Raw genomic sequence first — 18,417 nt, 5'->3', positions numbered from 1 at the left:
AATATGTTGTTGCATTTCTACAGCACCACACTGTGGTCCGCCAGCAATTCAAATGTCGTTTACATGCATGTCTGTCCTGAAAAAGTACTCTGCTTAGTAAAAACTCTGAAGACCGAAGATTAGTGTCATCCAGTCAGTATCCCATTAGTGTTGAATAATTACTATGAGTGGTTTTTGGAGAACATTACTACAACAAACTTGATCTTTGTAGAAAAGTTCACTTCATTTTACCCCAGACATTACTGTGAAAGTTGGATATGATTAGCATATGAATTCTTGGGTTGAGCAGAAGATTAGGAAGAAAAATGATGAAATCTCTTCTATGTCCTTATAAAATTTGATGTTGATGCCATTCTGAAGTAGAAAGCAAGATTTTTGATAACTGGTTTAGTTGTTTAATTAATATTGAACTGTAGTACAGAGAAGGTGAGATAGTGTAATGTGCCGACCCTCTTGCCAAACTTAAAAATTGCTATGGTCAAAAAGTCAAATTGCATCATTTAGTTAGACAACTTTTAATAACTGCAATTAATTGCATTAACTGAATCTAACAGATTTCTATTTGTGAGCATTTCCTCTCATCTTCTTCACTTGTGTCGGCCAAGAAAGCAATCAAAAGTCATCACAAATTCCCAAGAACAAACCAGATGCTTTAAAAGTCATGCTTTCCTGAAAACCATCTGTCCAAATCTCGTAATTCAATGAACGGTAACAGTAAGTAATAAAATCAGTTATCGAAAACGTCGCTGATTAATTGGTGAATCTTTTAGCCTCCAGCAAGTCACGCTGCACCACAATCTCACAGCTGAATCAGATGTGTTGTTGGTTGGTTTGTGGGCAGCTTGACTCACCACAGTCTCGGTTTTTTCCCCTGTTCCGTATATGTTAGTTTTACCACAGACAAAACCGCTTCTTAGCACTTCCTGTGAACGCCAGACGCTGCCAAAATCAACAAAGAAACTCAGGCGGGAGGACAGGATGATGACAAGACAAAAGATGAAGGAAAATACAGACAAAACAAACTGAAGGCGAACTATAAATAAATATGCAGAGAAATAATGTCGGACTTAGGCTGAAATTAGAGACGCATTCTTATCATTTTGGCCTCCAACCTGCAGCACTAAAGAAACCACAAAGATCAGGGGTTGATTTGTGGTATTTTAAGGCAATCAGAAGTCCACGTGACTGATGCAATGAAACGCAATGGACTACTAAGCTCTATAAGCTTGAACCAATTTAATGTGCCCCCAAAACAGAAGGAAACAGAGAAATTCAAGTTGAGATAATCTTTTAAACATAAGTTAGTGCAGATGAGTACATAAGGCAAACATCAGCGGATTCTAAGAAATGCAGCATGAAGGCAGACGTGAGTGTGCACAGCTGGACATTCCACTTCTCCCTTGCATATTTTCCAGTGAAACATGCAAACAGAGTATTAATAGGAAAAAACATGAATAAAAATACGGTGACAGATGTTGCCTGACTAGAGCAAAAGTGATAAAGCAGAAATTCCTCTAAAACATATTTTTTACACTAAAGGGTTTTTAGCACTCTTGCTTATTAGATCGCAACTATTTCATTAAAATATCTAAACATCAACCAGTCAACACTGATGGCACAGGAAGATTTTGGGTAATAAAACAGCAAACTCCCTTTGAGCTGGTTTCTCTGTATCAGAGGTATCAGATGATCAGAGGTCACAGCCTGCTGCAGGATGAGCCTTTGATCTTTGGCCTTGGGCTGGTGTTAACACACTATGAGGAAAACTGAGGACAGAGGTGTAAAATATGGCTGCTGTGATCACAATAATGAAGAGTCAACAGAAACTAAATCCTCCCAAAAGGGCCATAAGTGGTTATTTTTTGTGGGATGTTTAACACAGGCTTTGCTTATTCTTAATATTAAGGATTTGACCTTTCCACTTTGACCTTAGCCAAGGAGCCAAATGCCCGATCCCAGTACTAAACTTTGTAGATGCTACACTCCTGTAATTACTTGTCTGCTTTGTTAGATATTCAAACAGATGCCTTAACTGCCACAGATATGACTGATATCTCAGCATCTGGGAAAATACACTGATGCTCATGATAGTTTTTCAGTATAAAAAGAAAAACAGATCAAATAACATCCCGAGCATTGTGAAATATCCTTAGCAGATAAGATGAAGATCACACATTAAAGCATGTTCCAGCTGCTTATGTTCATTCTTTAAGAGTTTGTATGCAGATCTTTCAGTTTGCTCAAAATAAGCAGTGCATCATGGTGCTAAGTGCTTATTTTAAGTGCTTATCTTTCCTCATGCACCTAACAGAATTACAGAATTCACTTCTACCAGTGGACATGAGAATAAAGAGGACTATCATCACCAGCAACAGTGCAAAGTGGGGAAAATGGAGTCAATCTGCAAGATGAGCAATTAACTGGTGGCTTATTCTTTTATTTATTAGTTACAAGTACTTGTCTATTTCGCAGAAAACGTAGTTCAGTCTCTACTTTGAGTGCTTTAAACACATTCAAAAGATCTGGCTTTATTAAGGTATCATCCCAAACAAGTAATTCAGAATAACTGTTCACTGTTAAGATAAAAAAAAAAAAAAAAGTTTATTTTGTAATCTAGTGTTTGACGTTGGTGTAGACAAGACTGGTTCAGACCGCCCTAAACATTAAACAACAGCTAACTTAATAGCCAGCCATCTCTGACCAGTGCCTTCATGGCATATTACAAACATGTTGTATATATTTGAATTCCAAGAAAGTGCGTGGCTACAGGAATGCTGTAATATCATTATTACACGTAGAGATTAGATATAATATGTGTGACCTAGGAAGGAGCACATCTATAGAAATGCATCTGTTTTCATTACTTTCATGCTCCTGCGCTCCCTCCTGCATGTCTGTGTGTATACATTTGTACAGTGTCTAATCGCTCACTGTTACAATTCCTCAAGGTTGCAGCTGCCATTCATCACACTAATGATGGTGACGTTAAAGAGAAAGCTCAAGCCCGTGAACTTGAAACACCTGGCCATAAGTTCATGATGGAAAGATGCTGCGTGAAAATGCCTTGATGCATATTTGTACTATATCAGTGCTTGCTGTGGTACTCCCTTTGCCAGCAGAGAACCGTCTCAGTGATTGATTCTCTGGGAGCACACAAACTGGAGTCGACCTTTAAATGAAGAGCAGAGCCCGACTGATATACATATGATACCATATATCGGCTGATGATTTTTTTTTTTCATTTCAGACACGTGAAACACAACAGATTTTCCTAACGTTTGTGATGAGTATTTATTCATGATTCCTTCCTAAGATAACTTTTTAAATTTAGTTTATCAGCTGATATAAATGTCGATACCAGTATATCGACAAATCATATCAGTCGATACTGTCAAGCTCAAATCAAGCGGTAACTTAAAAGGAAACTTAAAAGAGGAAAAAAAGTTGTGTTAAGGACATGTTATGGAATCTTGTTTACAAAATTTTAGGTTTTATTTCAAAATTGCAACTTAAAAGCACAAAATTTGTATCTATTTCAATCCAAAATCTTAGCTCATGACTGGCAAAAAACATTTTTTTCTTCAACTAAATTAAAATTTTGCAGTCATCTCATCGTGCCCAGAGTTTTGGTAAATACTTGCATTATTAATGAGTGTAACATAGGTTGCTGATACATAGAAATGTTTTGCTAACCACTGAAGTAAATGAAACAATAACTCGTTCATTCATTCCTTACGTTGAATTGCAGTCTCTTTGGTTATTTCACAATCTCTGTAGACAGATATCTGTGTATGAATATGTAAAGTTTAGCAAAGATCCGGATTTTTGCCTTTTGTTTGTGTATCTGTCAGATATCCACTGAGCAGTCATGTGTGAGCAGACTTTGGTTGCATGCAGGTAAACGTGTGGAGACCGAAAGGAGGATACAGTGAAGAGAGAGTAAAAGAACAAATATTCAAATATTCGGTGGTCTATCATCTGGTGACAATTTAAGCTTTTATTTGTTTTGTTTTTTAAATTAATCTGCTTTTATAAACAAAGCATGGCACACAAAAAGGAATGTTTTCATCAGATATCGGCTATCTGGATATCCTCAGCTGTTATCTCCAAAGACCTTAGTTATAACTTAACTTTTCATGTCAAGGTCAAAAGTAATCATCCAATTTTAGCAGTCTACCACAATAAATGGTCAAAGTGTAAAGAGTAGCATTAAACATCAGCACGCTAGCATTGTCATGAGGATTTTAGTAGCATGCTAATAATAGTTGTCAGGCAAAGCTCCAACCTTACTGAACCACGAGGCTGGCTCTAGACTTTAAGTCATGTTAAAAGTAATTTAGATGAAGAGTACGGTAGCACAGCATTTGTTTATATTCAGCCTTTTCTTGTTATTTCATCAGCACACTAATCCAAACACTGTAAAACTATTTAAAATCGAAATACTTCTGTTAGTGCTCAGTCTCTTAAAGATTTCACATGTGGATTCTTCTGTGGAGTTTAAACCTCCAGAAGTGCTTAAAACACTATCAGTGTGGGCCGATTCCATCTGGCTAATGCTACGGCCTGTTGAGAGAAGCTGAACAATATCTTGATTCACTGCCACGCTGTTTGAAGCCTCCCTGTAGTGTCAGTGAATCCAGGACAACAAAAGAAAGAATTTGGGTGAAGACATTTGTGATTCACTGGATAAAAAGAGAAAAGACACATCTCCAAAATAACCCCTGTGGCTGTGAATGGGAAGGTCTAAACATAAAAAATTCTGAAGTGGGCTCAAACATAAAAATGAAAACCAAAGACCAAAACATGCTGGCTGGTGCTGCTGTCTGGCTGTGTGACTCCTATGTGCTGTACTGTTCATGAGTCTGTAAAATTCTAAATGAGCTTAATCTCTGTTTAAATGAATAATAAAGAAGCTTTCTTCTCTATTTTTTCTTCAGTCAGGCTGTTCTATTTTACCACAGTACAGTTTTAACAAAAGATCTGATGGCTTAAAAAGTAAGGCAACATGTCAGCAGGGCGAGTTTATACAGCCAGTGCAGCTTTGTCTTCCGGCAATAGTCCAGCACTGAACAAAATCAAATAATCAGATTTGAACTGTAACACAAACACATATACATACATCACATCCAGAAACAGGAAAATCAAAACATCAAACATTACCATGTTTCTTTTGGCAGAGTGATAACACTGGCATGTCTTGATATAACACTAAATGTCCCAAAAGAACAATTATGCCCCAGTCACTGTTTCTTTCCTCTTCAATAAACACTACAACTTGTATGCATTATCGCATCTCTATAACTAACTGTGCTTCCTGTTCCGTCACCAACTTCCTGCAGCAGAGCTAAAGTCCCCCGTGTGCACTCACAAACCCCCAGAGGACAGGTACATCTACAGAACAGGAAAAATTAAAAGAAAATAGGAACATTTTAACACCATAGCAATGAGAGCAATGAGCAAAAAGAAAGATAGGACAACACTGAGAAGAAATAAAAGAGACAAGCAGTAGTAGTCTAGTACAACAGGTATAGCACAACAATACATTTAAAACTGAATAGCAACTTTGTCAAAAACTTGTTAAAACTGAGGTCTTTTGATAGAACGCCTCAAATGGCACCAACTAAAAGACAGAGCCAACATAATCAAAGGAAGGGCAAGTCAGCAAGTTCATTTGGCTACAGAAAATCCAGATCCTATTCCAGAATCAGAATCCACTACCACCAGCTCCTCATGTGAGCCACATCTGGAACCTAAAACAGCAACTGTTTTACCTGGATTTCACCAATCGCTGGAATGTCAGTTACACAAGAGAAGAAGAGAGAATAATTGCACTTGATAGAATCAGTATATAACTAATAAATGTGTGACTGATTGATTTTAGAAGCATGCTACACAAATGGAAATGCAAGTAGTGCAACAGTGAAAATGACATGCAGGGGCAGAGGGACAGATCACTCAGCAGAGAGCAGGATGTGAAGGAGAACATGAACTGAAGCAGGGGGACCTGAAAGCAGCAGGACAAACTCCCACTATGTGGCTGGGATCCAGTGTAAACACAGCTCTGGTTTCTGCTCCATGCTTGACAAACTGGGACCTTCCCCCTCCTTAACTGGTCTTGGGTCAAATGCAGGCTTAACTCCATTTCCCAGTGGGCCACTCTCCTAATCAGAGCTTCCTGCTACATACTGAGCTAAATCAACCTGGGATTATTCCAATTTTTGTTCTGGACCTCAGGGCTTACAGGTCAGGCTTTCAGACTTTGTTGTGTTGATACTTGTGCTGCTCATCAAATGACATCAATGACAGACATCCAGATGGGGAGATCCATGCAGCAGCGTCATCGCTCGAGAGGACTGAGAACAGCAGGGTTTGTTTTCTTCTAGTTCTTTTTATGAGCAGACCAGAACCAGACTTAGTGTTAGGATGAAGGACAGTGGAGGTAAAGTGAAGAATAAAAAAGCCAAACAGAGTGTAGTCACGCTGAATAAAATGATAACTATACATTTAACAGATTACATGTACAACATTTAAGCAGAGAAGAATCTTTGTTAATAAGTAAAAGGGTAAGAAATTATAAGAATTTCAAAGGAAACATGAATGCAAGTATCAAACTGCATTGCATTACAGTATATTCATAAGTTTCTGAGACATGTCATGCACTGGTACAACCTCCGACCTCGTGGTTTCACTAAGAGAAAAGTGAGACGATCACCAAAATGATCAAGGTTCATTTTCTGGGAATTATGCATATCTGAGCCAAATTACACGGCAACAATATCCAAAAAGAAGAAGAAGAAGAAGAAAAAAAACACAGACAGGGCATTGGAGAGACAGACAAAATTGGACATGGTCATGTTATCACAAAGCGCATTAACTTTGCTAACATTCTTCCCATGACATGAAGTAATGAAGTCTAATCAATTACTGCACAGCTGGGATGGAAATTAATGGTCTATGACTTCTTTCCAGAAGACAAAACACAACAGTGAGATCAGAGGCTGGAGATGCCTGAGATCATAGTTACGATAATATGGATGGCCTCACACCACCTGCAAGATTTGATCAAACCTACACTTCAGTGCTTTACCCCCCCTCCAAAAAACCCATATATCAAATCTAACAGTACAGCTCATTGTCAGCTCATTGAGTAGCACTACTTCTACAAAGAGGAAACAGACGACTGTCACGGTTCTGGGTCGGTTCGATCCAGCATTTTGTTTTGGTTTATTTTTGCACTATGGGCTGCCCTTTGATACTCTTGTGCTTTGATTGTTATTGGAATTCTAGGTTTCTGTTTATTCGTGTTTAAGGATTTGTTGCCTCATGTATAATTTTGGTTCCATGCGTTATTTTCTGTCTGCCTCTCAGTGTTGAGTCTGTGTGTGATGGTTTCTGGTCTCCTGTTTTACTTTGAAAGTTCACGTCTCATGTCAGTGTGTTCAGTTTTACCTCTCCCCTGTCTCGTTAGCCTGATTTCTCCCAGCTGTGTCTCCCTCTTGTTGCCCATTCCCTGATTACTCCCCTGTGTATAAAAGCCCTGTGTTTTCCTGTGCTCCCTGTCGTGTTGTACCTTCAACTTGCTGTGTGTTCATGATTTCCAGTTCTCCAGCACCTCAGTTTAGAGTTTTGTTTTGCTTTTGTGAGTCCTATTTTATGTAGAAGTTTGTCCAGCAATAAAGCTGCGTTTTCAGTTTAAATCTCGTCTCCAAAGAGTCCTGCATTTTGGGTCCACCACTCCTGCCTGCCTGCCACACAGCCAACCATGACAGACGACAAATGTAGGAGGAGGGCACAAGGGGATGGGAGATGAAATGTGAAGAAGACAAGCTCTGAGAGGAAGAGCGAGGACAAACTGCCTGGCAAGGGTCCCTTTCAGGGATGGATGAAGAGAGGAGACAGAAGACAAGGGAGATGAAAACCAGGAGCTGGATGAGGCTATAAAAGGAAGTTAGGGACAGAGTTATACTGAGAGGATGAATTCTGGGAGGACGAAGGCTTTAGAATTCCTTCAGCACAGCCTGATTGGACCCCTGTGCCCCTCAATTAATCACTGCAAGATGGAGTAAGTGGCAAATGACAGGGAAGATATATACACAGTGTATAGGGACTTTCCAGAGACCACATCCAAACTGAATTTATATCCAAACATTTTCTTATGGTACCGCTTCCTCTGTGGCATAATCTTATACAGACAGTATTATTATTGTGCCAAATTTTAGAATATACTTCCACAGTAAATATATTGGAGGCATCTGGAGATACAGAATAAAGCATTTGTGAATGCTACTGTAGATCTGTGAGAAAATCTGACGAATACAGAACGACAGCGAGTTTGTGTTCGAGTCTGCACTGTAGTGTACACGAGACGGGTCTGTCTGCACGCTGTCACGCATGACTGGGATGAAAATGAAGCATGACTGGTGATTATCCATGTAATCAAACCACTGGTATCCCTACATGTAGCGTGGCTTGTATATTGAACTTCTTCGTCATTTAAACGTCTAAATAATCAAACACAAACATAATTTAAAAATTTGTTGTGCCAACAAAAGCATCGAAGGTCGGTATAAGACAACCTTTCTATGCATATGTATACTTAGTAAACAAGTAATTTAAGTCATTTCACATTTTCCCACAGTTTAGTGCCCTTAGTTTTTATTAAGAGAGGTCTGGAAAGTCAGTGAAGCAGCATGGATCGGTGTTCAAAACTGAAATCACCACATGAATATTTCAGAAATAAAATACCATTTTTTTTCGGCCTACTTTACAAACAAACTGTGATTTAAGTGTGTTTAAAGAGTGAGAGAATTCCTTGGATCGGGAATTTGTTTCAAAACTCTCACAGTAGTTTATTAACCATAAAGTAATCTTCACACTACTAACTCAGACTCCTCTTCTGTTTCGCCTGATGTGTAATGTAAAGCATGAACAGGACAGAATTTATGCTGCGAATATGTTTAGAGCTTCTCTGGATAATCTATTTTCTCTTCGCTCAATTCTGAACTCAGGATGTTTCCCATAAAATCGAACTTCGCTAAGCCCGCACTCTGTGCACGTGTGAGAAAAAATGCGTCTCACACACTCCTGCCAATGAGAGATAGCAAACTGTCTGACTAATTTAAGACATGTTCCACCGGCCCACAAGCATCTCCTTCATACTTATTCACTGTCCTACCAAGCTGCTCTCCTGTTTACGAAGGAAAGCTGAACACAAGTGGTGCAAGCAGCCAAGCGCACCGGAGCTTTCCCCATGCTTACAATGCACAAATGCAAAGGCTAATAAAACAATCACCAACATAAAGCCACATTTTTGTAAGGCCAACTTCAGAGGAAACAATACTTAAGCAAACAAAAGAGCCACGTACTCTGCATCCACTCACATGTGAGCACACACGCACATGTCTGCCTATCAACGCGAACCCAACACCATACAAAGGCAGGGAGGTCACGAGATGTGGAAACCACTTGCCACCTCTGCTTCAATCTTTCTTGGCACATGAGACAAACACACACACAAACACACACACACACAGCTGTGACAGGGAAGCCCCACACATGGACTTCTCATCTGAGGCTGTGGCTTCCTGCTTCCAGCACAATGGGCTCTTCCCCCGATTGTTACAGCCGGGCACCTTCTATGTCAAAGCCGCTATTTTGGCAGTGGATGTGTTAGCCATATTTTCAAACCCTTATCACAGGCAGACATCTTCTCCTGGCCCGGACACCCACCTTCCTCTCCCGTGAAACAATCCCACTTGAGAGGTCAGTCACGTGTCCGCATTTCAGTCACGTGGCAGTCATTTATAGCAAGCTTAAAACCTTTCCTTGACTGTCATGGCTGTATAAGTATAAGTGAAAAAGAGGGGGTAATTGGAAAAGCAGATGGTACTGCTGGGCTTCCAGGTACCGCAGCAGTGTGGGGCCAAAGATGTCTCCTACACGGTCACGCATCCTCTGCCAGCATCAGCCCCCGAATTCCATCACATGTTGACATATATACTCAAACACCCTGGAATGAAACCCTCTCAAAGGGACGTATTTGAAACATCCTGTTAACATTACTCTCTCAAGAGCCTTCCTTCTTCCACCAGCAGACCTGGATAAAAAAAAATTGTGCGCAATATTTATCTGCATGTAAGAAGCCGGGGCTGTAGCGGTGACTGCCCGCGCAATTCTTTTTTTTTTGCACTCATAAGTCTGGAAGTTAAATTTTCCCACCAAAGGATGTGACCTCCATGTCCAGTTCAGAGCAAGAAAATAGAAACTGTCCCCGTGCAAGGTGAGAGGACATGTGTTGTCCAAAGATATTTAAAATGAGATTAGATGCAATAAAATGCAATAAATGACAGCACAGGCATGCAACAGTCACTCCTAATGGGACTTTTATGGCTATTTTGATAATTATTGTGCCAGTGATTTGAAGTTTCCCCTTCAAGGTCATCTCCAGGTGCAGCTCTGGACAACTTCCAAATCACTCCACAGAAGTCCTGTTTTTGTCCACTTGCTGGAGACCTCAAACTAATGCAGGGAGGTAATATGAACTTTTGTGTCAAAGTGACCGATCATCTCTTTGTGGATCACAGTGATAATGAGTGGATATTCAGTGGCTAGGCCCGAAGGTGGCCATCAGTTTTTGACATGAATATGTCACAGTGGGAAACTTACTGCAGACCCATAGTTAAAACAAAACAACAATACAGTTTTTTATAGTAGATATTTTTAATTAATTCCTTCAGTGTAGTATGAATGGCTGGGCTGTAAAACTTATTAAAATATGCATAAAGGTCCAAACTTTATGACATTCTTCACATTTTTCCTAAATCATCCTCTGGGCCAAATTGGAGTCTTTTCCAGGCTGATTCTGGCCTCTGGGCCTTATGTTTGACACCACTGTTCTAGAGGCATCTGAGGGACAACGTTGTGTTCGAACATCTTGAACTGTGGTCGCCAGAAGCCAGATTAGGCTCCCTGCAGCTTTTTTCTCTTCCAAAAAGTGAAATTAAATTTGAAATGTCTGAAGACACTGGAGATGCAGGACTTCCAAGGAGAAATATAAAAGCAAAAGCTGTACTTTAAGCAGTACAGGGTAGTTTAAGGAGACTACCTTGGAGGGGCCTTTAGGCTTTGTGTTCACACACTGTTGTTAGGTAACCTAAATCTATGGATCTTGAAGAAGCACTTACTGAGTAATAAAAAAAACTCAACAAAAAATATGAAATGTGATTTAAAAAAAATTGAACAGTGGCCCCTAAAACTCAAAAACCTTAACTTGGGTGATCCCTCTTTCACGATCTCCTTCTCAGGCATGTCCAGACAGCCTCCAGCACAGATGCTATTTTTAGATCACTTCCACTTGACCTACATGTTGTGTGTTTTCACCACAGTCATCAAATGTGCTCGCCGTTTTGCCCGACATTCACTGTAATGTCCTGAGGCATCTGGGGGAGAACATTCAGCAGAAACAGTCTGAATTCGGGTGCCTTTTCAAGATTCTCTTCCCTGCCACTTGGTATATTTCGAAAGTGAATGAGTGGAAGGATCATTGGTTTGACACACTGAAGAAGATACAGCGTTCACTACAGAGCCACAAGTACACAGGAGAATAACAGGACTTCTGTGGAGTGATCTATAAATAGCAGCTGTTCTGGAAACCGTGCAGAGGTGCATGAGTAGGAGATCTTGAACAAGTGGTCAAATTTAGATCAGGCAAGGTTTTTGATTTTTCAAGGGCCAACATTTTTGATTAAACCTCATATTGATGAATAAGAACTGTTCGCTCGCTGCTAGCTTGCAGTTTCTCATTACAGAAATACTTAATTCAGTTCCCTGAACAGAGTACAGAGTGGGCCTGCTGTGAAGTTGAAGCTATTACAGACAGATTAGGGCTGTGCGATATGACCAAAATCTCATATCCCGATATAAGAATTCTATCATCCAATAACGATATAAATTACAAAACTGTAACATTTTCTGTAAATTCTGTGAATCTCGGGCAGCTCGTCTTGCGGGAAGTGTTTCCAGCTGCGTGTCGTGTACCTGGAGTCGAGTGTTTTAACCGATGCATGAAACGATACATTTTTAGACATAAGTTGTAAAGGCCGCCGTTTTCTTTGTGAGTATTTATTACACGGCGTGCTGCGGGGAAAAGCCTGTTCTAACGTTTGAGTCTAAGGTTTATTTTTTAGCACCTGGCGGCTCTTTTTTTAAATTCTCATCTGCTCTTTCACGTGATTCGGTTTATTTTGAAAAGTCTCAACAGGATCTTGAGCTTTATTGTGAAAGGTTTATGTGGAACATAAACAAGCGGACACGCGATGCTGTTACCGTCGTTGTTGCTAAACACAACGCATAAAAACAGGCGCTTGTCTGTCCATAGTGTGGTTATATTAAATATAAGAGAAAGAGAGAACTTTAAGAAATTAATATAGCCACTACAGTGACCATCAAAACGATGAAAAAATATTGCCGTAAACAGTTTATTTTGCGACACCACGAAACAAACGATAGCGTAAAATGAAACGATAGACGTTTTTATATCGTCATCCGATATATATCGTTATATCGAACAGCCCTAAGACAGATTGTGAAATAATGCACTTCAATTGCATGGAAAGGTAAGAATGATTTGCAGCAGTGACTTTCAGAATGTATGCTTTTATCATCATGGCAATTTAGATCACGCCCACGTTCCTCTATCAGGGAGCTAACACAACACCACTGAGTATAACGTTTGCTGGTTTAGCATACCTTTGCCTTTAGTCACACCACAACTTAAGGAAATCTGCTTATTTGCAAGCAGAAAAACACAAAAACTCTGGGAATAGCAAACGAAATCTCATGTACCAAAGTTTTAACAGGCCGGGGAATTCCAAGTGCAAACGTAACATGGAGACAGATGGTGGGAATCAGTTGTACAATGATTTTGTTTAAAGGAGTGAAATAGTCCCGAGGGTGCGATTTTCATATAATATTAAACAGAAACATTTTTCCAGATCTAGCTGAGATTTGGGGAATTCTGTGTCAGATGGAAAACATCATAGTGACATGTAGTTGGTAACCGTTTCCCCTAAACCTGGAAAGATGTGAAATATCTTCAAACACCTCATTACCTACAAGCTATAGCTACTGACAGTGACTCCTTACTATGTTTTCAAAAACTTCTGTAATGTTTGAAGATGGAAATATTTCGCCTCAAAAAAATGTTTATTGCAAACTGTTTATCCAGTTTACTCATCTGCAAAGAAAACATGGATATCGTCAAACTAAAATTAGCCGGCTGTAGCCCAGCATCCCTGCCTCGGAGAAAAAGCCTGACAATACACAGAGGAGCTGAGCCGTGTCACACGCTTCTAATCAAGCCCTGACCAAATCTGATAAAAGCGAAAGACAACGGGACCTTTTCATCACTCGATAAAATAACCTTTTATCGGAGTGCCTTGAGTTTGATATTAAAAAACTCAGAGAGCCGCCAAACATCTGACATCATGCGCCAGCTGAAGTCAAAAGAAACACACAGACACACATGCGTGCTGAACGCTTACACAAACAGTGTGCACATGGACTCAGCATCCCAATGGTGCACTGTAAAAAAAAATGAAAGTTGCAAAATGTTTTAAAAAGGTTTTTAAAAAGGCCAAATTAACCAACAATGAAAGTTTTTTAAATTTACTCTGCAAAGTGATGATTTGGTGCTATTTATAACAGTTGCATTTAAGATTAAGTTAAGAAAATGTGATTTGTTAAATTGTTGTGTGTCTTATTCCAGAAGCTAATCAGGGACAGCTTGCTCTCACTGGGAGTTGAACCCACGCTCTGATCTTTGAAAATGCACTCACCAACCACCTTTATCGTCTAAACACATTCACTTTGTCTCAGCTCCCAGCTCAGCAGCTCTAGTTCCAGATAAATGCAGTGCAAACACAATGTGCAAAACTCAAAAGCGTAAAAAAAATGCAACTTTTAATTTGGGTTTTTAAACAATGAAAGAAAAAATAAAGCAGACCGTGCAAGGTCTGGAGAAAGAAAAGTAATATGTGGAGTCTTTGCCCCTTGAGGCGACTGTTGTTGTGATTTTTTTTATAGGCTATACTTTGGCTCTGGAAAATCTGGGTGATGGTGTTCACTCGTAGACGTGTTAAAGTGCGAAGATGCTTCCTTGCCCGTGTCAGCAGCCAGGTGCAGATCACTGGCTTTGCACGTCTACATTTAGGAGTAGGACAGTAAGAATGATAGTTCCTTTCTTCGATCTCAAATTCTGGACTAAACATGGAAGTCCACAGAGGATCCACAGAATGGGGCCCCACTGACCAAAGAATAAATGTGCAGATGCTGACATTCATGTCATGTCCAACGTCAAGACCTCACACACTCAGAAATGATGAAGCAGTGTTTAAAACTTTACCACAGAACCACAAGCATAATTTTAAAAAGTGCTTCCTGCACCACTGAGTTTCATAGGCTTAAGATAAAATGACAGCTCTTAGGATGTTGCTCTGCTTATAGTTAAACCTGATGAAACTTTATATTTGTTTTAGACAACTCAAAGCAGAGGCTGAGGTTTGTGGCTTTTAAACCAGATTTCGTAATAGCAGAGCAGCATTAGGAAGGGATCCCTTTACAGTCACTATTTACATGAGGAATAATCTGGTAGTAGAGCTGACTGTACACTGACTGCAGGTTTGGGAGTTTCCATGCCCCTCTGTGTGCATGATCTTATTGGGCCATAGTAGATTCAGACACTTGGAGTAGTAGTAGTAGTAATATCCTTGTAAAAAAGCTCTGGCTTTTTAATTTTTCATTCGAATACAGATAGTTTAAGCCTTTTAATGTATAACATGTAGATCCACTATGATTAAAATGTGCTGTATAGCATTTATCATTAAAGTAATGAATCTGTTATGGGCTGCAGTGGTGGTGGTGATGGTGTATTCTTGATTAATTAAAAAGAAATGGACACAAAGTGACACATTTAAACCCATAAAGCTCATACTCAGCATCATCCTGCTTGCAGAGGTCATGGCCCCACTTCTCAATCCGGGGTCAAGAAAAGCATACCATATGGCCATATTTTAATCCTATTCCTGTTTATTTGTTTTGCAAAAGCAAAAGTGTGGCTGTCCCAATTTAAACTTAACATTGCAACACCAGTAATCCCACTGAAAATGCTCCTTGCGAAGATCCCTCCTACTGGAGAAACCCTCTGGTGCTGACACGCCCACTGTTCACACACCGAGGTCTGCGCGTTTCTGCTGCTTCAGACAGCAACTTCCAAGTCGAGAGACGCAATCAGCATGACGCTTATGCTTTAATTCTACAGATTGCACATGTCAAGTGAACTCTCATAATCAGAAATGAAAAGATCGCGTGAAATTTAAACTTACTGCGTGCACTTCTGAGGAGAGGATGGCAACGACGAGGCACAGAAGCAGCAGCCTGTTCACAATAATAATTTAAAAATTAATAAAAATAAAAAACGCGTAAAAATCCTGATCAATGAATCATGTGGTAATCATGTGCTGCCTTCACGCTGTGCTTACCTCAGGTTTTTCTGTCCTCTCCCGTGTTGTTCTTGCATGGTCCCCACTCACGCGGACCGCAAACTCAAGTCCCACACAGTTTCACGTGAACACGCTTTACAGCATGACAGTCCGACCTGAGGCACAGCGGAGACGCACGACGTTAATAACTCTGGTTAATCACGAGTGCATACATATGAGACTTTCTGTATCAATATTCATTCATTTTTAGCACTTTCACACTCAGTTCCAGTTTCGTAAAATGCACTACTTACGGTCACTCCGGTCTCTGTGCGATGGTTAGACGAAGGAAAAAAGTTGGGTATCACGAGATGCCCAGACTCCCCGTTTGAAAAGTTTAAGATCAGCTTTATGTTCCACGAAAACCTCCTCAAATATTCTTGCAAAAGCACAAATGTGTGCCGACTAGTCCCTCTGCTTACCGAAAAGAGTCGGAGTGTTTGTAAAAGCAAGGTGGAAACCCTTTGCATGAGCGAGGGTGGTCGTTTTGGGTGGGGGGTGTGGTGCATCACAAACAAGACCAAGTTACACTGATCAGATCCTCATAACGCCTCGGACAAAGATGCAGCAAAACGTGCTGTCCGTGTGCTGCCGATAAACTTTGAATTACCTGGAGGAAGAAGGCTGTTTTTGTGGGCACTCTGCACAACTTTTGCGCGCAAAGCTTCCAACGGCGCACAGCCACGATGCTGTTACCGTCCGGCTCGCTCTTAATGCTGGCGGCTCTCTACTTGTGTGTGGATCTGACAGGAGCTGAGGTGAGTGGAGGGAAAGTCTCCAACATTATTTTTGGTGAACGCACAGATTCTGTATCGTTTGTCTGATTAAGGATAAAGACCAGACTTTATTCATAAAGACCATGCGTCCCTGCGGTCTTCGGAGACCAACACAGTCATATCTCCAATCTGGACTGATTTGTAATACAGTCCATTTATTCTGTTTATCCATGTTACAAACATTTATTTCGTTCTTTCCTGTCAGATATTTGTACGTTTTAAGTGTGCGGTGATTTTTTTATTTTATTTCTTTTTTTTATCAGAAATATACTTTTCGGGAGAGCTCCGTCACGCTCTGCTGTGAACATTTTGGAGTTGAGTTCCAACATCCTCTATGTCTGAGGAGGAGGGAAAGGGTGGAGCCAACTCCATCTGAAGAGTTGAAAACTCTGTCTCTCAGGGCATGTGTTGCGTATGCACTCCAAAAAGATTATGGTACATTTACATAATCCATTTAAGACACATTGTAATGGTCTTGTGGTCAACAACCAGAGACTAACTGTTCTTTCATAGGCATCAGATTGTCCGGGTTCCTTGTTATACTTTGAGTGAGGCACTCATTACAAGAGAATGTATTATGGGATACAAGTAATGACTATAAGAGCTGAATGATTCCATGAATGAAAGTGTGCAACTTTTTAAAGACAATAGCCTACATATCCCTCCGATGTGTATAATCTACCTCAGATATTCTGTCATATAAATTCATTTTTGACATCAAAATGAAAGTTGGCCACTGTATGATGATGATGATTACATTATTATTATGATAATGATTTTTTTAGTTTGGGCTTCACAAAACTGATTCCTTTACTTAAAATGATGCCGAGTCCAAATCTTATGCAGGTGATGTCATTTTTGTGCTCTATGTAGAATATTTTTGTTGTTGTTTTTTACAGTAAATATATTTATACATTGTTTACACGGTTGGTGCATGGATGTTTTTTAGAATTACATTGATTAAAACACTGCACAGTGTGAATTGGCAGCAATGATGATCTGACACATTGCAGTTGGTGTTTTCCTCACAATGGTGAATGTTGAGCTTTTTTGTATGGCTTTACAAACAAGGCAGACTCAAGAAATCAGTAAGAACCTTTACATGAGCAACTTTTAAAAAAATATCAGTTCAAAGTAGATAATTAGTGAGTTTAACAGGCCATAACAACACTGTACATCTCTATAAGTCTCCTCTAAGAATTTGTTTTTTGTATTTTAAAGTGTGCTGTGGTTTCTTGTAATTTTGTTGAACTACTACAGTTTTTGGCTTCTTTTGAGGCTTTATTTTTAAGCACAGCTGGAGTTTCCAGCAGAAATATCGATTACACTTGCAGCCGAGTGAGGAAACAAGGTGGACTTTTATTACGTTTAAAGATGAGGAGGAAGAGGCTGGACAATGCAAAGTAGCTTAAATTTATCATTTTGTCAACTTGGGGGTCCTTTTTTAAATCTTTATTATTAGAAAATCTCTTTTACAGGGGTGTCCTGGCCAAGATGAGAAGCAGTACAGTGTGAAAAGTGCAAAGGAAGGCAATTCATATACAAATGAAACAATGTATAAAATTATTCACATAACTTTTAGTCAGAACTGACAGATATAGGATTTTTAAGTCTGATTCCAGTATTTGGTGATTTACAAATCTGATATTCCAATATATTAAATAATAATTTATTTTAACTTCAGACAGACAAAAAAAATCCCCAAACAAACAGATTTCTCTGATGTTTGTTATGTTTAGTTATTTATTTACTGTCCAGAGCTGCCCGCATGTGAACAGTCTATCAGAGTGCCCTCTGGTGAACAAACTGCACAACATCAGTACTTGTGAGCAAGGTCGAAGCGTGCTTCTCCCATCTCTTCTTTACTTTTATCTGCTGTTACAAATGACGCCAATAACAGATCAGCTAATAGTTAATCGCTCCACTGATAAATCGGCTGGACTCTAATTTTAGTTGTGATGGATTGTAACAGAAAGCCATCATTATGTCTCATAGACACGGTTAAGTATATTGCAAATTACAAATGCCAGCTAATAAAACCTTCCAGATATTTTGGTGAAGATGTTATCTGCTTTGATGTCTTCAAACTGTACTTTTTCAGTTCA

The 18,417-nt window shown here is 39.7% G+C and overlaps 2 protein-coding genes across 3 annotated transcripts in view; one reads left to right on the top strand and one right to left on the bottom strand.

Annotated features, from left to right (window-relative positions):
• The window catches only part of col4a2 (collagen, type IV, alpha 2), a 59,912-nt gene extending 43,834 nt beyond the window's left edge, over positions 1-16,078 (bottom strand). For both annotated transcript variants that reach the window (XM_084954918.1, XM_084954921.1), the window contains exons 1-3: positions 15,791-16,078; positions 15,537-15,652; positions 15,381-15,432 (exon numbers count right to left, since the gene is read on the bottom strand). In XM_084954918.1, coding sequence (XP_084811044.1) covers positions 15,381-15,432; positions 15,537-15,574 — 90 coding nt within the window. In that variant the 5' untranslated portion in view covers positions 15,575-15,652; positions 15,791-16,078. The remainder of the gene's footprint in view (positions 1-15,380; positions 15,433-15,536; positions 15,653-15,790) is intronic.
• A 2-nt stretch (positions 16,079-16,080) lies between these two features.
• Positions 16,081-18,417, top strand: part of col4a1 (collagen, type IV, alpha 1) — a 49,253-nt gene continuing 46,916 nt past the window's right edge. The window contains exon 1 of the mRNA XM_084954923.1: positions 16,081-16,294. Within this exon, the coding sequence (XP_084811049.1) occupies positions 16,223-16,294 (72 nt within the window). The 5' untranslated portion in view covers positions 16,081-16,222. The remainder of the gene's footprint in view (positions 16,295-18,417) is intronic.

The sequence above is a fragment of the Perissodus microlepis genome, chromosome 16 (assembly GCF_051167445.1).
Source record: "Perissodus microlepis isolate ML-2025 ecotype Zambia chromosome 16, ASM5116744v1, whole genome shotgun sequence".
NCBI lineage: Eukaryota > Metazoa > Chordata > Actinopteri > Cichliformes > Cichlidae > Perissodus > Perissodus microlepis.
This window is presented reverse-complemented; position numbering and strand designations above follow the sequence as displayed.